This window comes from Stegostoma tigrinum, chromosome 24, assembly GCF_030684315.1.
Source record: "Stegostoma tigrinum isolate sSteTig4 chromosome 24, sSteTig4.hap1, whole genome shotgun sequence".
NCBI classification, from domain to species: Eukaryota; Metazoa; Chordata; class Chondrichthyes; order Orectolobiformes; family Stegostomatidae; genus Stegostoma; species Stegostoma tigrinum.
The window spans coordinates 44,624,016-44,648,708 of record NC_081377.1 but is presented as its reverse complement, the minus strand read 5'-3'; the positions used below and the strand labels follow the sequence as shown (position 1 = coordinate 44,648,708).

General features: G+C 43.7%; 1 protein-coding gene across 3 annotated transcripts in view; it reads right to left on the bottom strand.

Moving 5' to 3' along the window:
* LOC125465068 (digestive cysteine proteinase 2-like) overlaps positions 1–24,693 on the bottom strand; it is a 35,306-nt gene extending 10,613 nt beyond the window's left edge. Inside the window, exons 1-8 of one of the 3 annotated variants that reach the window (XM_048558152.1) lie at positions 24,582–24,693; positions 20,701–20,757; positions 12,759–12,851; positions 11,713–11,885; positions 10,450–10,690; positions 6,320–6,518; positions 3,852–4,045; positions 1,122–1,213 (exon numbers count right to left, since the gene is read on the bottom strand). In XM_048558152.1, the coding sequence (XP_048414109.1) occupies positions 1,122–1,213; positions 3,852–4,045; positions 6,320–6,518; positions 10,450–10,690; positions 11,713–11,885; positions 12,759–12,851; positions 20,701–20,757; positions 24,582–24,624 (1,092 nt within the window). In that variant the 5' untranslated portion in view covers positions 24,625–24,693. The remainder of the gene's footprint in view (positions 1–1,121; positions 1,214–3,851; positions 4,046–6,319; positions 6,519–10,449; positions 10,691–11,712; positions 11,886–12,758; positions 12,852–20,700; positions 20,758–24,581) is intronic. The other 2 variants (XM_048558153.1, XM_048558154.1) reach the window with 2 other exon arrangements.

Sequence of the window (24,693 nt, the reverse complement as noted above, 5' to 3'; positions counted from 1 at the left end):
CCACTGCCTTCCCACCTAACCCTTACCTGAACCCCACAAAAGCAAAAGGCAGGCAGACACTCAAACAGGCAGCCAGTCCACCATCTTTTTAAAATGGAAAACTGAGCTTGTTAACAAAAACACAGATGCTGCCAGACTTGCTCAGCTTTTCCAGCAACTTTGTTTTTGTTTTTGAGTTTGTTAACAACCCAATTAACCTAGATATTACACTGCCCAGACCATAATAGGTGGTAGGTGACTCTAGGTGTGAAAACCGGTGGAAGGAAAGTTGGTGAGGGCGGTCTCCACTGAGGGAGCACTTTCAGGGTAATCCCTTCTCCCAACCCCTTGGATGTTACCTCGGCTTTGTCACTTCTTGCCTTGTTGCTGAGACCTTCTTTAGCTTCCCTGATCCCACCCCATCCAAACCCATGAAGTATTTCTCTGGGATTCATGTTATTTGTATCCTGGAACCCACTTGCATTCCCAGCAGTGACGACTGCTGAGTTCTGGCACAGTTGGGGTCCTTCAATAGCCAGCTAATCCCAGCATGGATCTTTCTTCCACTCAGGGGCAGTCTCCACCTCTTTAAGGCTGCCCAGAAAACAATACTATTGTGGGTGGCTGGGCAGTTTGTCCCGTCTTAAAATTCAACCCAAAATAATAGCAAATAAAACTGTCCAACTTGGCATTTAGGCGTCATTCCATTCTAGAGATCAGAGGCTTATTATGATAGTGTGTGACTAAAGAACAACATTTATCAAACTAATCCAGGAGATTTTAAGCCAAATCACTAGAGAATATATTAATGAACTCAGTCTTGTTTGCATTAAGTAGAATTGATGTTGTACTAAATTATGCAATAGCTTAATGAAATTCCTGTGGCCGGATCTCTCTCAGTTCAAATGTTATTTCAGACCACCATTACTGTCACTTCAGATCTAGCCATCAGTTAAACCACTGCTTAGATATTTTACAGTCCTCCAAATTCTAATGTAGCAACAGAGAAGCATGCTGAGCTATGGGAAAAAAGAGAAGTGAAACAAATTAGATTTTAAAGATTTGGCCATAGTATCAAGGGTCCTCCTGGGCTGTACAGCTCCAGGATAACTATTGTAGTACTTCTCAAACACATCATTCACCTTCAGAAAGAGTGCTCCTTCTATATTCCCAGTTGAACTAAAACTCCAACAGGATCCACACAGAGCTTGATCTTTCACAGGGGTCACAGCACCTGGGAGTTACACAAGATTCAGAGTCAAGTTCATAAATCATTTCTTTGAATTAGTTGGATGTTTCTAGATAATGCTAGGTAAGCTCTTGAGAACCTCCTCCAAATTTCATTCTTTGTTAATTTTTCTTGAGGACATACAAAAGCTAAGGGTGGTGAATACTGAAACACTCACTGTTGGCCATCATCTTTGGAGATGCTTGTTTGAAAGGATCTTGAAGAGTTGAGTAGAATCAAAAAGCTCAGCTTCCAGAGGAAGGGCCCAGAGAAACCAGAGGCCACTGCAGCTTCTCCTCCACTGCCTTCAGCTGTAGCAAATGTGACAGAGACTCCATGTCCTCCTGAGCTGCACCAGACAATACTTATCACAGGGCGGACAAACAGGAGGCTGGAAGAAAACAGCAGGCCAGGCAGCATCCAGAGGAAAGGAGCAGTCAATATTTCGGGTATTACCCTTCTTCAGAGGTTGGATGTGGAGGAAGGGATGGAGGCAGAATGATAGTGATGGGTGGACACTGATGGTAGGTACAACCTGGTTGGTTGATGACACTTTTCCTCCCTCTGTTATCCAGACTGCCCTCCACTGGTGCTCCTTCATTCCCCACTCCACAGCTCTTAACCACCACCCCTAAAATAATAAAGACAGCGATCCCATTGTCCTCACTTTCCACCCCATCAGCCTCCGCATTCAACATATCCTCCTTAAACAGTTCCACGAACTCCAATTAGATTCCACCACTTGGATATTTTCCACTCTCTACCCCTCTCTGCCTTCTGTAAGGACCATTCCCTTCACCACTCCTTAGTTTGTGCCACACTCCCCACCAAGAACTTCAACCTCCCTGGTACCTTCCCCTCTAACCACAAAAGATGCAACACCTGCCCACACTCCACCTCCGTCACCACCATCCAGGGCCCTAAATAGCCCTTCCAAGTGAGACAGCTTCACCTGGATCTCCTCCAACCCAGTCTAACGCATCTGGTGCTCCTGATGTGGTGTTCTCTACGTCGGTGAGACCAAATGTAGACTGGGTGACTGCTATACTAAGTATCTCCACCTGGCCTGTAATGGCCAACCTAACCCCCCACCCCGGTCACCATGCATTTCAACTCCCCATCCCACTCCCCCTCCGAGATATCCGTCCTCGGCCTCCTCCAGTATCGCAGTGATTTGAAACGCAAATTTGAAAAACAACACCTTACCTTCTGCCTGGGCACCCTACAGCCCGGAGGACTCAACATTGAGTTCTCCATTTTCAAAAACCTTCCCATCAATCTTCCGACTTCCCTTCCAGCTCCATGGCTTCCTTCCTTCTACGTCACCTTCTGACCCTCCCTTCCAGCCGCCAAATGGATTCATCCATCCCATCAGCCAATCAGTTCGTACCTACTACTAGCGTCCACTTACCACCATTCTGCCTCCACCCCCCTCCCCCTTTATCAGCAGTTCCCCCTAACCCCACATCCATTCCGAAGAAGGGTACTACCCAAAGTACTGACTGCTCCTTTCCTCCAGATGCTGCCTGGCCTGCTGTATTCTCCTAGCCTCCAGTGTGCCTGCCTTGGATTCCAGAATCTGCAGAATTTCTTCCTCTATGCTGAACACAGAGTGGACCACCAAGATAGAAACCATCAGGACATGGAAATCTTACATACACAGAAGAAACGTGGGACTGCATTTTTACTCCTGTGACCATTCCAGAACAGGGACAAGCATGTTTTAAAAATAACTAGTGGGGCCCCAGTTCCAAGCCCATTGCTATCACTAGCAATTTTTAAACAGTAGAGTCACTCAGCTTACGCATGTAGACTCCTAACCTGCCATCTCATTTGAGTGTTTTCTTTTTTATTCATTCTTGGGATGTGGATATCACGGGCTAGGCCAGCACTTATTACCCATCCCTAATTGCCTAGAGGGCAGTTAATAGTCAACCACATTGTTGTGGGTCTGGATTCTGTTGTGGGTCTGGTCAGCCAGGCCAGATAAGGTTGGCAGTTTGCTTCCCTCAAGGACATTAGTGAACCAGATGGGAATTTCCAACAATCGACAATGGATTACTGGTCATCTTCTGAATCTTAATTCCAGATTTTTTATTGAATCCAAATTCTACCAACTGCCGTGGTCGGATTTGAACCCAGGTCCCCAGAACAGTACTTAGGTCTCTGGATGAGCAGTCCAGCAATAATACCACTAGGCCAATGCCTCCCCATGTGAGTGAGAGAGTATGTGAGAGTGTGTGCATGTGCTCATATGTTCACGTAAAGGAGGGACGGGAGAAATGGAGCATTTCAGTTCCTCCTTCCCAATTCTGATCGAGTCAGGCCGGCATGTGACGGAGAGCTGGCTCTCAACATCTTAATGGAGCCATAAACCCTTTTGCAAGTAAATTCAGAAGGTCAAACACCACAATGCAATTCTATAGAACATATTTAAAATGTTTCAAATAAGGTGATTAATGATAAAGATTTGTTCTTAAAAAGCAAGTAAAAATTGAACTGACCATCGGTATAAAAGCGAAAAATGGTTCAGACACTGTAGAGTACATTATCCAACGGATAAGATGCTCTTTTGCTTTGAAGATTATTTATATTTAAACAAGGCGCTTGCATTAGCTACGCAAAAGGGGGAAAAATCCCATACCATACAATCTCCAGTCTAAACTGGGAGGTAGCACAATGGACTTGTAAAGTTCTGTTGGGAAGGGCTGCCCATGGTTTGGTGTGGTACTCTTCAGTCTTCCATTCAGAACAGACATCTCACTTATTGTTTGGTCAGCAAAGTGATTAATTTCCATTTTGAAGGTCAGGTTTCTCCGATTCATTGAATGAATGTACCTGAAAAACAAACCATAAACTAAACACAAAAGAACATGGAACAAAACTGCAAGGGGGCTGAATAAGCCCAGGTGCTAATGAGCTTGCCTGGTGCCACTTGACCTTGACTTCTTGGCCTAAGGAGCTTGTGTTGAAACTCTCACCAAGTTTTACCTTTGTGCAGCGTTGTAGTTGAAGAAGCAGGTAAGACAGCAATGGTTTAGTGGAAGTAAGGGCCTCACATCATACATGTGAATACACACAAAATATTACATATTTTCTACTGCCCTCCTGCATGGACTCCTACCATTTGGACATTCAACCTTGGATTGTGTGTTGCTGGTGAAGCTAGCACGTACTCCCCATCAGTTATAGCCCTCAAAAATGAAATCTTCCCAACTGATCTCAAAATATCTGATCATTTGAATTTTATTTTCTTTTTATTTTTATTTGTCAGAAGTTTTAGATTTTGTTCAATTATCTTCATGTAGATAGCATCCCAGGCATGGAATTCTCTCATAATTAGCTTATAATCTTGTGCTTGCTGCCCTTGAGCTGATATTCTTCTTTCAAGGCTTTAACTACACATTCTCAGACTCTAATTCCAATGGTCTGAGATTGCATGAGGTTATTCACTTGAGGTTACAGGGTACCACATTAATGCAAGACAACTTTTTACAGTGTAATTTACTCAAGAATTTACAGTAACACTGTACTTAAGGTCCTGCATTTCTCTCATGATTCTACAGTACCGGCAATTGATTCATCGCAATGCGGTTGACCCTTAGCTGCCCTCTGGTCAATTCAAAGGGCAGTAAACTGAAAGATGCACTAAAGCTTGGGGCAGCTGCCCACTAAGGTGCAATGTGGAAAGACCACTGTCTGAAGTCTTCCTGCTGACGTTAATTGAGGGTTTGTTCAGTTATCGGATCCTCCTAGTGCCTCAATGTATGTAAATATAGTCTAGTATGTGTAAGAGATGCCTTTGGTTTGCTGGGATAGAGTCAAACTCAAAGTTTGTTTTACTTGTCATGATATTGCACAGAACCAAACTGCATTTGTGACTGTATAGAGACACAAGGATTTTTTTAATAAATAAAAGTATATTTTTGAAAAAAAAATTCAATGGGCAATAAGTGCTGGCCTAGCCAGTGGTGTCTATGTCTCACGAACAAATATAAAATTATATGGTTGACAACAATTCTTCTGCTGTCAACATTTTTGGCAATTCCATTTCTAAGTGACATTATTCACTAACAGTGGCCAAATAAAGGTAACATCTTTCTGGGCAAGGTTGCCACTAAAGCCATTTCAAATAGATTTTAATCACATTATCCACAAGGAAAACAAAATAAAATTATGTTTCATTTTTTTGCAGGGGAACATTCTATTATAGGAACACAGGAACAGGAGTAGGCCATTCAGCCCCTCAAGCCTGTTCACCATCTGATCTGTGGCCTAAATCTAAATACCTGCCTTTGGCCCGTATCCCACACCTCACTTTTTTTGTTCAACAATCTCAGATTTAAATTAACAATGATGCTGCATCTAATGCCATTTGTGGATGACAGTTCCAAACATCTCCCAACCTTTGTTTGTCAAAGCGCTTCCTAACATCTCTCCTGAACAGCCTGACCCTCATTCTCAGACTACATCTCTAGCTCTAGAATCCCCAATCATTGGAAACACAACTTTTATCTACCCTGCCTTTTCCTGTTAATATCTTGAAAATGTTGATCAGTTACCCCTTGACTTTCTAAGTTTGAGAAATCAGGCCTCATTTGTATCATCTCTCCTCATAGCCTAACCCCTGAAGTCTGGATATCATTTTTGTAAACCTACATTATACTCCCTCCAATGCCAATGTATCCTTCCTGAGGGATTCTGCCCAGATCTGCTCACAGTGCTCCCATTTGAGTGTAACCTGGGTTTTGTATAACTGCAGCTTAATGGGTGCATCCTTGTACTCCAGTCCTCTAGACATAAAGGCTAGCATTCCATTTACTTTCTTGAGTATTTTCTGCACTCTTGGCTCTAGATCAATGGACCAAGCCGTCGGGACTCCAACAGCATAAATTTTGATTAACAGAAAAGCTGAACTGTTAACCCCCATTCTCTGATCCCACCAGGATCATGGGGCACAGTTTAAGAATATAACGTGGGCCACTTTGGACTGAGATGAAGAGAAATTTCTTTACCCAAACAGTGCCTACTCCTATTTTCTCTGTTTAAATTAAGCCTTTGTGAAATAATGCTTAGTTTTGATGACAATCACACAATGATAATCAACTTTACCTCATGTTGTGAGTAAATGTGGTTTTTCTCATCTCATGCTCCTTGTCATCTTTCTCATAGTCCTTATTAAATTTCTTCTTGTAATACTTGAACAAATCATGTGTCGTACTACCTTGGTCAGTGTCAATTAAATCCTGAATGGGATTGGCCACAATTCTGTGTTCTGCTGTAGGACCAGGAAAACATTCACAAGACAAGCCTGCGATAATTTATTAAAAAATACATTAATGTGTTGTAATTGTTAATTTGTGAGAATTTAACATTAGCAACAGGGGTCTCACCAGCTTATTGAAAAACACTGAAAGACCTGCCTCATTTCCAAAGGGATAAGCCCAGTGGAATCATGTACCCTTTGGCACTAGTGGCCGTCTCTGGCCACACCAGAAATCTTCACCACTTCCAATCATCAAGCTGGCAACCAATCAGAACCTGGCAGCTCTCTATCACATTGAAACTGTAGCAGAAGTTGGTCAATCAGCTGTTTGACCCTGCTCCACCATTCAATATGATCATGGTTGATCATCCAACTCAGTACGCTGCTCCCATTTCTACCCCATACCCTATGATCTCTTTAGCCCTTGGAACTATGTCTAACTCCTTCTTAAAAATATTCAATGTTTTGCTCTCAACTACTTTGAGTGGAAGAGAATTCTATAGCTCCCCACTCTCTGGGTAAAGACATTTCTTCCTCATCTCAGCCTAACGGGTGGTACCACTGGAGTGCTGGCTGCTGCTAGAAATGCATCTTAGGAGAAGCCTGAGAGTCAACACGGCTTTGTGAGGGGTAGGTCATGCCTTACAAACCTTATCGAGTTTTTTGAGGATGTGACTAGAAAGGTTGATGAGGGTCGAGCTGTGGATGTGGTGTATATGGACTTCAGTAAGGCATTTGATAAGGTTCCCCATGGTAGGCTCATTCAGAAGGTCAGGAGGAATGGGATACAGGGGAACTTAGCTGCTTGGATACAGAATTGGCTGGCCAACAGAAGACAGCGAGTGGTAGTAGAAGGAAAATATTCTGCCTGGAAGTCAGTGGTGAGTGGAGTTCCACAGGGCTCTGTCCTTGGGCCTCTACTGTTTGTAATTTTTATTAATGACTTGGACAAGGGAATTGAAGGAAGGATGGGTCAGCAAGTTTGCAGTCGACACAAAGGTCGGAGGTGTCGTTGACAGTGTAGAGGGCTGTTGTAGGCTGCAGCGGGACATTGACAGGATGCAGAGATGGGCTGAGAGGTGGCAGATGGAGTTCAACCTGGATAAATGCTAGGTGATGCATTTTGGAAGGTCGAATTTGAAAGCCGAGTACAGGATTAAGGATAGGATTCTTGGCAGCGTGGAGGAACAGAGGGATCTTGGTGTGCAGATACATAGATCCCTTAAAATGGCCACCCAAGTGGACAGGGTTGTTAAGAAAGCATATGGTGTTTTGGCTTTCATTAACAGGGGGATTGAGTTTAAGAGTCGTGAGATCTTGTTGCAGCTCTATAAAACTTTGGTTAGACCGCACTTGGAATACTGCGTCCAGTTCTGGGCGCCCTATTATAGGAAAGATGTGGATGCTTTGGAGAGGGTTCAGTGGAGGTTTACCAGGATGCTGCCTGGACTGGAGGGCTTATCTTATGAAGAGAGGTTGACTGAGCTCGGTCTCTTTTCATTGGAGAAAAGGAGGAGGAGAGGGGACCTAATTGAGGTATACAAGATAATGAGAGGCATAGATAGAGTTGATAGTCAGAGACTATTTCCCAGGGCAGAAATGGCTAGCACGAGGGGTCATAGTTTTAAGCTGGTTGGTGGAAAGTATCGAGGGGATGTCAGAGGCAGGATCTTTACGCAGAGAGTTGTGAGAGCATGGAATGCGTTGCCAGCAGCAGTTCTGGAAGCAAGGTCATTGGGGTCATTTAAGAGACTGCTGGACATGTGTATGGTCACAGAAATTTGAGGATGCATACATGAGGATCAATGGTCGGCACAACATTGTGGGCTGAAGGGCCTGTTCTGTGCTGTACTGTTCTATGTTCTATGTTCTATTGCTGAAGGGACATTAAGTTAGAGGTAAGTGAGGCTGGGATGGGGGAGTAGGGGCTCTCAGTGTCCCTCCCTTCCTGACGCAGGGATGTTTGATTGGGCACAGAGTACCCACGTATGGGGGAACACCAATCACCCTTTTAGGCTGATGGTGAGTCCCTAATCCATTGCTGGTTGAATACCAGCAAATCAGGGCGAGACCCCTAAGTGGTCACTTTGGGCCACAATCTCCATCTTGCGCTATCATGTAGCCCTCCCCATCAGAGCTCGTCCAAGGTGTGGGTTGGGGGAACAGAAGTAAATTCCACTCCTGTGTTCAACAGTCAACTACTAAACAAATTATTTCACTTGTGAAACATGTTTTTTTTTAAGTTTGTTTATGGGACGTAGGCGCTGCTGGCGAAGTGAGCATTTAATGTACATCCCTAATTGCCTTTGATCTGAGGCAAGGCCACTTCACAAAGCAGTTATAGACCCCTACTGCTATAGCAATCATATAGCTGTGGATCTGGAGTCACATGTAGGCCAGACCATGCAGGCTTCCATCCCTGTAGGATATTAGTAGAGCATTATTGAAGCATCTTTACAACAATTATTGATAGCTTCATGTTCACCATTACAGAGACGAGCTTTCAATTTCAAGTTTATCCATGAAATGTAAACTTTGCCAGCTGCCCATGTACCAATGCCCACTGTCACTAGCCTCAGACTCTGATTGACAAGTCGAGGGAGATTACCACTACCATTCCCTCTCGTACATATCAAAAGTCTTTTACAAGATAACCTGCAAATTAGTGTTTAAATTACTGGTTCGGTTTTGATGTTCTAAACCCTTCACATTCAGCTACTAAATATTAACATAGAGGTGCTGGAGGAGTAAGGAAGCATCCACTCTGTAAAAATCATCTTTATCCTGCCAACTGTTATGTTTAATGTAATTAAAGGAAAATGTATACCAAAATGTTTCTATTTATTTTACAAATGATTTCAAAAGGATCCCATTTACAAATAAGCTTCTATATTTTTAAAATTCATTCAGCGGATGAGGGCATTGCTGGCCAGGCAGCATTTATTGCCCATCCCTGGCTGCCCAGTAGATAATTAACAGTCAACCATACTGCAGTCAGTCTGGAGTCACGTGTAGTCCAGTCTAGGCAAGGATGGCAGTTTCCTTCCCTAAAAGGACATTAATGAATCAAATGGCATTTTCCAACAATCAACAATGGATTCATGGTCAATATCAGACTCCTAATTCCATAATTTTATTAAATTCAAATTCCATCATCTGCCAGGGTGGGATTTGAACAGTCTAGTGATAATACAACAAGGCCAATGTCTCCCCAGCAATATTGAACAGTTAAACATTTCAAACTTGCAACTTATATGCGGTCACTTTTAACTTTTCTCTCTCCAACTCCTAGTTCCTTCTTCCAATACTTATCACAGAAAAAGGTCGTTCAGCCCATCGAATCTGCGACAGTTGAAAACAGGCATGTAACTACTCCACTCCCATTTCAGAGTGCCTGGACAATAGCCCGTATGCCATGACATCACAAGTGCACATCAAAATGCTTCTTCAGTGTTATGAGGATTTCTGCGTGTACCACCCTTACAGGCAGTGTGTGCCTGCTCCCATACGAGAAAAACATTTATCTTCTATTCAAAACAACAAGGCATACAAGGTTATGGGCCTAGCGCAGGAAAATGGTATTACAGTATCAGGTGCTGAAATTTTCACCAGTGCAGACTAGATGGTCGAAAGATCTTCGTCTGTGCTGCAGATCTCTATAACTCTAACACTGAATTACATCAGGAGAACCTGAGCACCCTGCACATTGTCAGTCATGAAAGTAGGGTGCTGTTGTAAATTAACATAATCAACACCTTGGATCAGCTCTTAAACATGAGGAGAAAACCCCAGGAATATCGGGAATACTTGAGCAGTTTAATCCAAGTTTTTGAAGCTGATCAACTCACTATTCCCAAGCACATTCCTTTAAAGTTCTCAAGACTTACTTTTGAAACAAGTGAATTAAGGTAAATTATAACCACATAAAATGCTGGTGCTCCACAAGGCTGCAGCATCTGTCTATTGAATGTGTTACCTTCAGGAAGTTTGAAGACATTTGAGTCCACATCATTCTTCAATTTATTGTAATCTATTTCATATTTGTCATAGTGCCCGCCAAGCAAAGTGTTGTATCCCTTCATTTCATAATGGACAGGAATGGGGCCTTCCGTAGAACTGGAAACCCACATGGTGTAAGTATTCTTCCTTTTATCCACCACCGTGACATTTTGCCACACAGTGCAATGAAGTCCTTTGTAATTTTCTTCTTTTAAGAACTAAATAAGTAAATATATATAAGAACACAGTTATCAAAAAGATACCACATTACTTTAATTTAATTATAGCATCTTTTAAAATTGCATTCATTCATGGTACTCGGCAGCATTTACTGCCCGTCACTAACTGGTGGTGAGCTGCAGCTTTTTGCCACTGCAGTCTGTGTGACAGAGGGTCATCCACAGAGCTATTGCCAGGATTTCAACCCAGTGACAATGAAAGAGCAAAAACATAGGTCAGAATGTTGTGTGAATTGGAGGGGATTGTGAATGTAGTGGTGTTCTCACAAATCTGCTGCCCTTGTTCCTCTAGGTTTTTTTTTATTACTATTCGTTCATGATATGAGGGCATCACTATCCAAGCCAGCATTTATTGCCCATCTGTAATTGCCCAGAGGGCAGTTAAGAGTCAAGCACATCGCTGTGGCTCTAGAGTCACATGTCAGCCAGACTTGGTAAGGATGGCACGTTTCCTTCCCGAAAGGACATTAGTGAACCGGATGGGTTTGTCCAATAATTGGCAATGGATTCAAGGTCATCATTGGATTCTAGAGTGCAGAGGTCGAAGGTTTCAAAGGCGTAATCAGAAGATTCTTGTAGATGGGATAGATATTTTCTAATCAACCTTCTCAGGGATGTTATTACACACTTCTGGAGCAGGCGGCACTTGAAACCAGGCCTCCTGGCTCAGAGGTAGGGACACTACCACTGTTCCTTCCTGTTGCTGCTGTGTGCGTCAGTGGTCAAGAGAGTGAATGATGAAGGTGGCGCCTGGCTCATTAATAGTTAGTAATCCCTCCTTTTCGTAAATAAACGGCTTTTGCTTCAGATATCAAACAGACTTGAGAGGTTAAAAACTTTATTCTAATGCCAGAAAGGGAAAGGAGCACCTGAACATTTCAGCTTTGATGAAATGAACGCATTGCTAAAATGTGCAGCAACTTCTTAACTTGACATGCTGCCATTCTGTTTAGTGTCATTCGCATTTCAGTCCTTTTCCTTCCAATAATGCACATCCTCACCTGAAAACTTTCCAAATCTGGAATAACCGACTGTGCAAAGATAGGATTATAAACGGTCCCATTTAGTTGAAAGCATTTGATAACATTTATCTCAGTTTCTGTAGTTGTTGGAGAAATTTTGTAACTAATTCCAGCTGGCTTTTCAAATTCATGCTGTAGAGTTATAACCTGGCCTGTCAAATGAGCAGACACGTTTATTAAATGAAATGAGTACAAGATTTCTATATTAAAACATAAACAAAATGGCACCAATTCTCTTGAATAGATCATTCTCAGGTCCATGACTAGCTTAGCTCTAAAGATACTATATTACTGATGAAGGCTGAATGGTCATTTTGTTTTTTTTTAAACAAGCTACAAAATTATCCATTATAAAACATGCTTATTTCCTACAAACTGTCACTGTCACTGTCTCAAATCCAGGCTGTTCAACTCAAAGTACAAGCTGATTAATTTTTCAGCTGAATAAATTGGGCCCCCTCCTTCTGGAGTTTAGAAGAGAGATGACCTCTTTGAAATGTACAAGATTCTGATAGGGCTTGAAAAGACCAATACCCAGCTGGGAATCTGGAACACTGTGGGACACAGTCGCAGGATAAGGGGCCAATCATCCAGGATCGAGTGAGAAGAAACTTCTTCTAGGCTGTGTACCTTTGGAACTTTCTTCATCACTGAACATACTTAAGGCAGGGGTAGATTTTTGGAAGTTCAGAGACAAATGATGTGTGCAGTGTGAGTGAAAGTGGAATTCACAGAATATCTGCTGTATTGAATTGAATAGTAGATTAGGCTCAAGGGAATATATTCTTCTCCAACTCCAACTTTCTATGTTCTTACTATCTCTGCTTTCATTAAGCCAGAAGACAAGAAGATGAACTGAGCCTAAAACTATCCCAATATTGCCTTGCATCAAGTTCACGCCAAGTCTAAATTTAGCCTGAATTGATTGTTTAGGTTAAATTCAGAGATGAATCAAGTGTATTCCCGTCATTACGACATTTCTAATACTGAAGAGAAAGAGTAATTCACAATAACATTTACGATACCGTCATAGTAGTCAATGCGGCTGACTTGCCCAAGGAAGTTGTACCAAGCTTCAAATGGTTCTTCAACCTCAGCATATGGCAAAGAAATAGTCCCTGTCAACAAAATCATTAAAGAAGTAATTTTGACCTGCAGGAGATGGGGAAGACAGTAAATGAGTATTTTGCATCATGTTTACAGTGGCAAAGGATATGGAAGATATAGAATGTGAGGAAATAAATAGTGACATTGTGAAAAACATCCATATTACAGTAGAGGTGGTGCTGGACTGGTTAAAATGCATAAAAGAGGTACATCCCTGGGACCCAATCAGGTGCATGCTAGAACTCTGTGGGAAGCAAGGTCAGTGATTGCCGGGCCCCTTGCTTAAATATTTATATCATCGATGGCCAGTGGTAATGTGTCGGAAGGCTGGAAGTTGGCAAATATGGATGCCACAATTTAAGAAAGGTGGTAAGGAAAAGCCAGGGAACTGTAGACTGGCGAGCCAGACGCTGGGCTGATTAGGGACAGTCAGCATGGCTTGATGAGTGGAAAATTTTGTCTCACTAACTTAATTCAGTTTTTGAAGAAGTAGCGAAAAGGATTGAGGAAGGCAGCGCGGTAGATGTGATCTATATGGACTTCAGTAAGGGGTTCAACAAGGTTCCTCATGGTAGGCTGGTTAGCAAGGTTAGATCACGTGGAATACTGGGAGAACAAGCTATTTGGATACAAAACTACCTTGAAGGAAGAAGGCAGAGGACGGTGGTGGAGGGCTGCTTTTCATACTGGACCTGTGACCAGAAGTGTACCACAAAGTTTGGCGTTAGGGACACTGCTTTTTGTCATTTATATAAATGATCAGGATGTGAACATAGCAGGTATGGTTGGTAAGTTTGCAGATGACACCAAGATTGGAGGCATTCTGGACAGCAAAGGTTACCTCAGAGTACAACGGGATCTTGATCTGCTTGGCCAATGGGCCAAGGAATGGCAAATGAAGTTTAATTTAGATAAATGTGAGGTGCTGCATTTTGGAAAGGCAAATCAGGGCAAGACTTATACGATTGATGGTAAGGCCCTGGGGAGTGTTCCTGAGCAAAGAGACTTTGGAGTCCAGGTTCATAGTTCCTTGAAAGTGGAGTTGCAGGTAGACAGGATAGTGAAGGAGGTATTTGGTATGCTTGCCTTTATTGGTCAGTGCATTGAGAGTAGGAGTTCTCAGGTCATGTTGCAGCTGTACAGGCCACTTTTGGAATATTGCATACAATTCTGGTTTCCTGCTCTGGGAAGGAGATTGTGAAACTTGAAAGCATTCAGAAAAGATTTGCAGGATGTTGCCAGCATTGGAAGGTTTGAGCTATAGGGTGAGGCTGAAAAGGCTGGGGATATTTTCCCAGAAGCAGAGACTAAGAGGTGACCTTGTAGAGCTTTATAAAATCATGAGGGATATTGATAGGGTAAATAGACAAAGTCTATTCCCCAGGGTGGGGGAGTCCAAAATTAGAAGACATAGGGTTAAGGTGAGGGGGAATAATTTAAAAGGGGCCTGAAGAGCGACTATTTCCCCACAGAGGGTGGTGCTTGTATGGAATGAGCTGCCAGACGAAGTGCTGGAGGCCGGTACAATTACAACATTTAAAAGGCAGCTAGATGGGCACATGAATGGGAAAGGGTTTGCAGGGATATGGGCCAAATGCCGGAAAATGGGACTAGATTTATTTAGGATATCTGGTCAGCATGTACGAGCTGAATTGAAGGGTCTGTGTCCGTGCTGTACTGCTCTGTGACCAATGAGGTGCAAGTCACGTATCAGTTTCATTAGCAAAACAAGTAACATCTTTGCATTTTCAATGGTTCATTATTTATTCTAGTCAACAATCAGAAGATAAATTTCAATTTCATGTACTTTACACAAATTGTAGATAAGAAGTTACACAGTTGCATCTCTCGTAATATCTGGGCATATTTTAATTCGATATAGAATCACAGAATCCTAACAGTGTGGGAACAGGCCCTTTGGCCCAACAAGTCCACACCAAACCTCAGAGCATCCCACCCAGACTCATTCCCCTATAACCCACCTAATCTACACCTCCCTGAAAACTATGGGCAATTTAGCATGGCCAATCCACCTAACCAGCACATCTCTGGACTGTGGGAGGAAACTGGAGCACCCGGAGGAAACGCACGCAGACACCTGGGACAATGCGCAAACTCCTCACAGACAGTTGCCCGAGGCTGGAATCGAACCTGGGTCCCTGGCACCGTGAGGCAGCAGTTTTATCCACTGTGCCGCCCCAAATTATTCACAAGCCTCCCCATATTTAATTAAAATAATACCAAGAAAGATTGCACGTTGTCCTTCTTACATTATCATTGTATTTGCAATCTGCCACACCCTTTGCCATTAGTTTGTTTCTTAGTATCTGTGCCTTCAGCTGTCTAGGCCATAAACTCTGTACTTCCTCCATCTTTCAAACTACTTACATCTCTATTCTTGTGTGGGGCACTTCTTAACATTTAAGTTTTTAACCAAGATTCTGGTAACGTGTTCAAGCTCAGCTAACTATCTGTTTGATCAAACTCATGTCAAGTATTTGGAGGTTTCTTTTCTAATAAAAACTGTAGTTGAAAACAAGGTATATGAATTGGGCTTAAAAATAAATAAATTCTATTATATAGATTTCTGTTATATACACAAATACCTTTAAAAAAAAAATTGTCACAAGTCCCCATACTCTTGAAGATAAATTGGTTAATTAGTTGACAGCAATTTTCAATCTGACTAATTCTTGGTAGCTGAACAAATCAAAGGCAGATCAAACTTTTAGCAAGAAGTACAAATCATCTCACAAACGAAAAAAAATCACAAGACAAATATGCAACATAATTCTCACTTCCCCAAATGCAATATCACATTTCTTTGTTGAAAGGTCATGCGCTCACCAAAGTGGTAAAGGTTACACATTAGCTTGGATTTTTTTTTAAAAAGCTAAACATTTTAAACTCAGCAGTTTTTCTAAGTCTGTGTGTCTCATTAAAGCAGGGTAATCAGAACGCACTAGAACTGTTGTTATGATCCCTGCAGGTCGATACTTTTAAACACAGAAAATAGGTGCAGCAGTAGGCCATTCAGCCCTTCGAGCATGCAGTACTCATTCAAGGCTGTTCATGCAATCTCAGTATCACACTCCTGTTCTCTCTCCACACCTCTTGATCCTTTTAGCTGCAATGGCCACATCCAGCTCCCTTTTGAAAACATCTAACAAACTGGCTTTAACAACTTTCTGTGGGAGAGAATTCCACAAGTTCACAACTCTCTGAGTGAAGAAATTCTTCCTCATCTCAGTCCTGACTGGCTTACCCCTCATTCTTAGACTGTGACCCCTAGTCCTGGACTTCCTCAACACTGGGAACATTCCTCCTGTATCGAGCTTGTCTAGCCCCATCAGGATTTCTATGTTTCTATCAAATCCTCCCATTTCCTTCTAAAACAAGTGATTTGAATTTCCAGTGACTGATTTAAAGGAACCTTATGGTGAGGTTTCATGTTTTAAGACTTTTGACATGATAAAACAACTAAAATTAACAATGATGAAACATGAGATAATGGGAACTGCAGATGCTGTAGAATCCAAGATAACAAAGTGTGGAGCTGGACGAACACAGCAGGCCAAGCACCATCTCAGGAGCACAAAAGCTGACGTTTAGGGCCTAGACCCTTCATCAGAGAGGGGGATGGGGAGAGGGTTCTGAAATAAATAGGGAGCGAGGGGGAGGCGGACCGAAGATGGATAGAGGAGAAGATAGGTAGAGAGGAGAGTATAGGTGGGAAGGTAGGGAGGGGATAGGTCAGTCCAGGGAAGACGGACAGGTCAAGGAGGCGGGATGAGGTGGTAGGTAGGAAATGGACGTGCGGCTTGAGGTGGGAGGAAGGGATGGGTGAGAGGAAGAACAGGTTAGGGAAGCGGAGACAGGCTGGGCTGGTTTTGGGTGCAGTGGGGGGAAGGGAAGAACTGGGCTGGTTTTGGGATGCACTGGGGGAAGGGGAGATTTTGAAGCTTGTGAAGTCCACCTTGATACGATTGGGCTGCAGGGTTTCCAAGCGGAATATGAGTTGCTGTTCTTGCAACCTTCGGGTGGCATCCTTGTGGCACTGCAGGAGGCCCATGATGGGCATGTCGTCTGAGGAATGGGAGGGGGAGTTGAAATGGTTCGCGACTGGGATGTGCAGTTGTTTTCTGCGAACCGAGCGAAGGTGTTCTGCAAAGCGGTCCCCAAGCCTCCGCTTGGTTTCCCCAATGTAGAGGAAGCTACACCTGCTGCAATGGATATAATATACCACATTGGCAGATGTGCAGGTGAACATCTGCTTGATATGGAAAATCATCTTGGGGCCTAGGATAGGGGTGAGGAAGGATGTGTGGGGGCAAGTGTAGCACTTCCAGCAGTTGCAGGGGAAGGTGCCAGGTGTGGTGGGGTTGGAGGGCAGTGTGGAGCGGACAAGGGAGTCGCGGAGAGTGTGGTCTCTCTGGAAGGCAGACAAGGGTGGGGATGGAAAAATGGCTTGGGACCATCAAAACATGTTTTATCAAGTTTCCAGAGTTTCCAAACTGACTACCAGCACAACTCTCTCTGTTGAATAAAAACCGAAAGAACCCAGGAAGGGTCACCCGACCAGAAACATTAACTCTGCTTTTTCCTTCACAGATGCTGCCAGACTTGCTCAGCTTCTCCAGCAACTTTGTTTTTGCTCTGTTGAATCCTTGTCACACCAAAACAAATCCTCTGGAGTCTTTATGTTGCCATGAGATGCATATCTTCAAACACGGACCATCTTCCCTTCCTCATTCTGCCTGGTAGTTCACAGAAAGGCAGTACTGTCCCTTCTCGACCCACCAGCTCCAGCTTTGCTTGTGTACTCCCCTTTCTCTCATTCTGGCCCACAGTCCCTGAGACAGAGAATCCAGCCAGCTGCTTCTCTCAGGTGCAATCATTTTGCAACCTGCTCTTAAGTTTTTGACCAAGTCCCCCATCCCTGTGATAACCAGGCCACTTGGCCTGTTGCAGAACTCATAACAGATCACATGACTGTTACTCTATTTTACCCTAAAGAGTTGGTTAACAACATTATAAACTTATAAATTGTTGCATTCAAAGCAGTGTATTTATTTTGCATTTCTTGCAGGCACTGCTCTTGAAATCTAAAGGTGCTAAGATGGAATTAAACAAGACGGGTAGAATGTGCCTCAGCCCTGAACAGTGTGGGCCACGTGGAGGAATCTGGGAGAATCACGAGAATTCAGGTGAGGCCTTTCATGACCTCGGGAGCAACAAGGCGCATTTTCCAACCAGAGTTCTTGACATTGTGATGAGATTCATGCCAGGGAATCACGAAAAGACTGCTGAGGAGGATTATTGTTTGTTCTCACACACTGATTAACTCTGAAGCTCATCTCATTAATATGCAGCTTCCTATTGTACCACAAACCAGGTCGAAACTAGAAGCTGAGAATTCCCTATATGAAAATGAGAGTAGGTACCTGACGACTCCAGCTCACTACCTCTCCTCCAGACTTACACCTTAGACACCCAGTACCAATGTCTCAGGGCATGCTCTAGGGCAGCAGATGCATGTGCCCACGGACTCTGACATCGAACACATGCTAGTCCCTCTCTATACCATCATGGAACATCTCCACATGGTCCACTTAAAAGGTATCCCTACTGTTCAGGGCTGCATTTTGGAGCAGACGGGTTTCTCACTGGAATGGTGGTATCAGCACTCTTGTGCTGCAGGGACTGGCACCCAGCTCACAAAATGGACCAGGCTTCATAGAAATCACCATAGAATGCCTACAGTGTGGAAGCAGGCTGTTTGGCCCAACAGGTTCACACCAACCCTAAGCACATCCCACCTAGATCCATCCCCCTATAACCCACCTAATCTGCACATCCCTGAACACTATGAGCAATTTAGCATACCTATTCACCTACCCTGCATATCTTTGGACTGTGCAGGAAACTGGAGTACCCAAAGGAATCACATGCAGACACAGGGAGAATGTCTGTGTGGAGTTTGCACAGTCACTTAAGCATGGAATCAAACCAGGGTCCCTGGTGCTGTGAGGCAGCAGTGCTAACCACTGAGCCACCGTGCTGTCCATGAATGAACACTTCATCTCTGGGTGGTCTCGAACTACCCACCTTCCTGTGGTGAGGTTTCCTGTGTAAGTGAGTAGGCAGTGCACAGGCCATGTAAGGTTAAATGTGTGCATGGTTGGGGTGGGTGAGAATGAGTAAAGGGAGATATTGAAAACAATAGTGAAAGTGGTAGACCATAAGAATTGGTGGGAGGTGGGTGCAGTAACAGAGAGAGATTGAATGTGAGGTATTGGAAAGACCGTAGCACTAAGCCCTGGCAGTGCAGACACTTCTGGACATTTCTCCTGATGGCTGGGACCATACTGACCCAGGCAGTAACTATGGACCAAGCTGGCAGGGTCTGGTGTTGTGCCCTCCACTCCTGGTCCAGGGAGAAGTAAATGGCCCCCTTCTGTGTCCCCCTATTCCCTGGGACTTTGAAATACATCACCATTCCTTCACTGTCGCTGGGTCAAAATGCTGGATAACCCTCCAGGAGCGCACTGTAGATCTACCTAAAGCATGCGGACTTCAGGGGTTCAAGAAGACAGCTCACCACCACCTTTCAAGGGGGAAACTAGGGATGAGCAATAAATGCTGGTCTAGCCAGTGACACCCACATCTCATGAGCGAATAAGAAGTTTGGATCACTAAGGTAACCCAAGAAAACAGATACTCTGATATAACGAGGTGTAGAGCTGGATGAACACAGCAGGCCAAGCAGCATCAGAGGAGCATTTTCTGAAGAAGGGTCCAGACCCAAAATGTCAGCTTTTGTGCTCCCTCTGATGCTGCTTGGCCTGAAGTGTTCATCCAGCTCCACACCTTGTCATCTCAGATTCTCCAGCATCAGCAGTTCCTACTATCTCTAAAACAGATACTCTCTCCTTTTGTAACAAAGTATAACAAAGCTCTCTGATGAAGGGTCTCGGCCCGAAACGTCAGCTTTTGTGCTCCTGAGATGCTGCTTGGCCTGCTGTGTTCATCCAGCTCCACACTTTGTTATCTTGGATTCTCCAGCATCTGCAGTTCCCGTTATCACTGATACTCTCTCCTTTTGTTCTGCAGACACACAAATACCTTACAAGGTTCATATAACTCTTACAAGTAAAGGTTTGATTTTAATTGCAAGTAGGTTCTCCTGCAGACTGTCAACAGGTTCTGTTGACAGGGTCAGTTCAGGCTAACACCAGTCCGTTATTTCACCACAGACAGGTGCACAGTAGTTTTTTAAAAGGGAGAAACTACAAACAGGTGGGTTATTCAGAAAACCACAATGTTATGCAACAACAGAATCATATTCCAATACAGCACCGACATTTCCACCTCTACTTCTATCAATCATCAACATCTCAACCAACCAGTCTGCTTACATCTGCATGGCACTATCAATTCCACAGGGATCTCCATAGAATTGATAGTGCACAGATAAACAGAAAAACAATTCCGTCTAACTTCTTCAAACAAAGGAGTAAGGTCATTTGAATGGAAATGCAACAAAAGCACCGTTGTCACATGAAAACTTTAACTAACTTCACCTGAAATGTTTCAGAGAAAAATCCAGAATCGCATTTTACAGTGTAAAGCAGGGCTCCCATCAAACACAATGAATCATACTGTGGTAAGAGAGGTCAATACAGAAAAGACCGTAATGATTACTCTGCTTTTCTTTATACAAACACTTCTTCGCGATTTTTTCTTTCTCATCTGCAAAAGCTTTTGGTAAAAGGTTGTAGACTGATGTAGCCAACGTTTGTTCAAATAAATTCTGGCTCTCTTTTCAAAGAACTTACTTTAAAAGAGCCCAGACCATACCTGAAATATGGTAAATATCTGGAAATGTGGGAACATTTGAAGGCTTGGCTTTCATCACTAGAGAAAAAAAACAGTTCAGTTACTTACTTATCCATAAGCACAACATTTTTGATTGTGATTATTATATTTGTTTATCAGACAGTGGGTTTTGTTTTTGTGATACACATGAACTCCTTCAAGTCTAACCAATTCAGAAATGAAGTTAGCTTTATTCATTTTGTCCTGTAGTAATAATATTTTTATGTAGTTAAATAGGTCTAAAACCATTATTTACCCAAACAAGCTAAGACAAATGAATAAGGCAGAAGAATAAAAGCAAAGTACTGTAGTTACTAAAGATCTGAAATACAATCAGGAAGTGCTGGAGAAACTCAGCAGATCTGGCTGTGAAGGGCCACTGAACTGGAAATATTAACTCTGTTTCTCCCTGCACAGATGCTGTCAGAACTACTGAGTTTGAATTACAAAGAAAATAAAAGAACTAGTATGCTTTTTGGCACCATTACCCAGTTTAATAAACTCCAAATCAAGTTAGAGAAATCATCAGTGCTAACAATTCTAAATAAAACAAAGAACTGTATACGCTAGAAATCAGGAACTAAAACAGAAAGTCCTGAAAAAAAAACTCAGCTGGTCTGGCAACATCTGTGGAGGGAAAGCAGAGTTAATGTTTCAGGTCCAGTGATCTTTGTCCTAAAGTTACTGGACCCAAAACATTACACAATGCCTTCCGGAGAGACCACTTTCTCCGCTACTCCCTCGTCCGTTCCACACTCCCCTCCTACCCTACCACACCCAACACTTCCCCCTGCAACCGCAGGAAGTGCTACACTTGCCTCTACATCTCCACCCCCCTCAACCCCATCCCAGGCCCCAAGATGATTTTCCACATCAAGCAGATGTTCACCTGCACATCTGCCAATGTGGTATACTGCATCCGCTGTACCCAGTGTGGCTTCCTCTACATTGGGGAAACCAAGCAGAGGCTTGGGGACCGCTTTGCAGAACACCTCCGCCGGTTTGCAATGAACAATTGCACCTCCCAGTCGCGAACCATTTCAACTCCCCCTCCCATTCCTGAGACGACATGTTCATCCTGGGCCTCCTGCAGTGCCACAATGATGCCACTGATAGGTAGCAGGAACAGCAACTCATATTCCGCATGAGAACCCTGCAGCCCGATGGTATCAATATGGATTTCACCAGTTTCAAAATCTCTCCTTCCCCCACTGCATCCCAAAACCAGCCCAGCTCGTCCCCACCTCCCTAACCTGTTCTTCCTCTCACCTATCCCCTTCTCCCACCTCAAGCCACACCTCCATTTCCTACCTCCTAACCTCATCCCACCCCCTTGACCTGCCCATCCTCCCCAGACTGACCTATCCCCTCCATACCTCCCCAACCATACTCTCCTCTCCACCTATCTTCTCCTCTATCCATCTTCACTCCGCCTCCCCCTCTCTCCCTATTTATTTCAGAATCCTCTCCCCATGCCCCTTTTCTGATGAAGGATCTAGGCCCGAAACGTCAGCTTTGGTGCTCCTGAGATGCTGCTTGGCCTGCTGTGTTCATCCAGCTTCACACTTTGTTATCTCGGATTCTCCAGCATCTGCAGTTCCCATTATCTCCTCTCACTACACACCCCCTGTTGTTAATCACTAACCCTCCCAGCCTGATCGTCAGCAACTCCTTTGTCTGTCCAATTGCCTTTCTCTCTCTTTGGGCTCTATCTTATCGTTTACTCCCTACCCCACCCACCTTCCTATTTGCTGCATATAAACTGACGTTTTCCCAGCTACCATCAGTTCTGAGGAAGGGTCACTGGACCTGAAATGTTAACTCTGTTTTCTCCTCCACAGATGCTGCCAGACTTGGTGAGCTTTTCCAGCAACTTTGTTTTTGTATCTGTAGGATGCTTTGGGCGGGTGACCTCTGTTTCTTGTTCTTTTCCACTACTAAGCTTTATGATACAATGAAGAAGCTCTGGTTTAGATTGTAAGAGGTCTCATTGTAGTATGATGAGATGGAAATCCAGCCAGAATTAAATGGAACCATAGATTGACAGGAAAACCTGCACTGGAAAAATAGGTGACATTTAGGAAAGAAATGCTACAGGAAGAAGTGGGTACACTACAGCAAAGGAAAAAGGCAAAGAAGCTGAAACCAGACCTTAGGTGATGAGGGTGATGCAGATTATGATGAAATAAAAAAGGAGGGTTTATGATGCATTTATGTGAATTCTTCAGGGGAAAAACAGGTCAAATCTAGCTGGCTGAGACAGCTAGTGAACAGCAAAGTAAAAAAGAATGAGAATAGAAAGGCAGACAACACATAAGTGAACTCAACAGGGGATCTTATGATGGAGTGGTGGTATTACTACTCCAGGACCAGAAAGGCTGCATTCAAATATCACCTGCCCTAGGGGAGTGCTATAGCATATCTGAACAGTGGGATAAAGGAACTCAATCTTCTATCAGCAAGTAGTAAGAAGTGGCGTTATAGAGTCAGAGCTGAACAGCATAAAAGCAGACCCTTCAGCCCAAATGTATCCAGGCTGCCCAGATATCCTGAACAAATCTAGTCCCATTTGCTAGCATTTGGCCCATATCCCTGTAAACCCTTCCTATTTATATACCCATCCAAGATACCTTTTAAATGTTGTAATTGGACCAGTCTCCACCACTTCCTCTGGCAGCTCATTCCATTCATGCACCATCCTCTCAGGAGCAAGTTGCCCCTTAGGTCCCTTTTAAATTTTTCTCCTCTCACCTGAACCCTATGACTTGGTCGTTTTAAGGACGAAGAAGGTGATACACGCTTTAAAAGGTAGGAAATGGTTAGATTAGTTAGTGAGCGCAAAATACAATGGATGCTGGAAATCTGAAACAGACAAGGGAAATGTTGGGAGAAACTCAGCAGGTCTGGCGCTACGTGTGTGAGGAGGGGAAAAACAAGAGTTAACATTTTGAGTCTGGTGTGACTTTTCTCCAGAAATGAAGAACTGCTGTACTCTGAAAAACTGGACTTGAAATATTAAGCTCTCCCTCTCTCTGCACAGATGATTCCAGATCTGTTGTATTTCTCCAGAATTCTGAGAATATTTAGCAAGTTCTTTATTTGGATTCCTAAAGAGGAAAGTGACAAACTATTGATCGAAATGGAGGCAATGGATAATGTGGAAAATTTAGAGGTAGGAGATGCTGGAAGGAGTAGTTTGGTCACCTGGCCCTGATGTCTTCCAACTCCAGTTTCAAAGAAGTCCTGGCAGAGACGACAGGAGGACAGTCTAAAAGGGGAAGGTGCCAGATGATAAAAGAGGGACAAATGCGTCTTACTGAGTCAAGGAGTGAACTGAGGGCTAATAACTGCAGGCGACTGTCTAGTATCAGAGCTGGGGGGGCGGGGAAGGTGCGACGGTCCATTACCAGGAGGAAACCAATGAAACAGGTACTTGGCGACTCTTGACTGAATTAAGGAAAGGCAGCACCGAAATGGTAAAAGGATGTGTGTGGGACTTATCCAATCCAATTTTTGATGGAAAAATTTGACGAAGCCCTTAAATCAGCCTAGCGAACATCCCAGAGAGGTATATCGAAAGTACGGATCAAAGAATGTCCTAAATCGGAATATCCCTCATTTACACCAAACACCTCTTACTCCACTTCGCCTCAGCGATTTAGATTCCCCACCAAAACCGAATCAGAGGCAGACCACTCGGGCCATCGTGACTGATATCGGGATGGGATACAGCGGCGGAGAGACGCATCATTCCGGAGATGGTGAAGCTGAGTGAGATAGATGAGGAGGAATGGTTTCAGGGACAGTAGGGGGAGGAGGTTGAGGAGAATAAGCCGAGCTCTGCCCCCGGTTTTGTTGAATACCTGACAAACAGCTCATGAGCAACGCCACAATCGCACGGCGCATCGTCAACTCCAGTTCCAGCTGCTGCAGGGGATCCAGTGTCACTCAAACCAATAGCCCTCACACTCAACC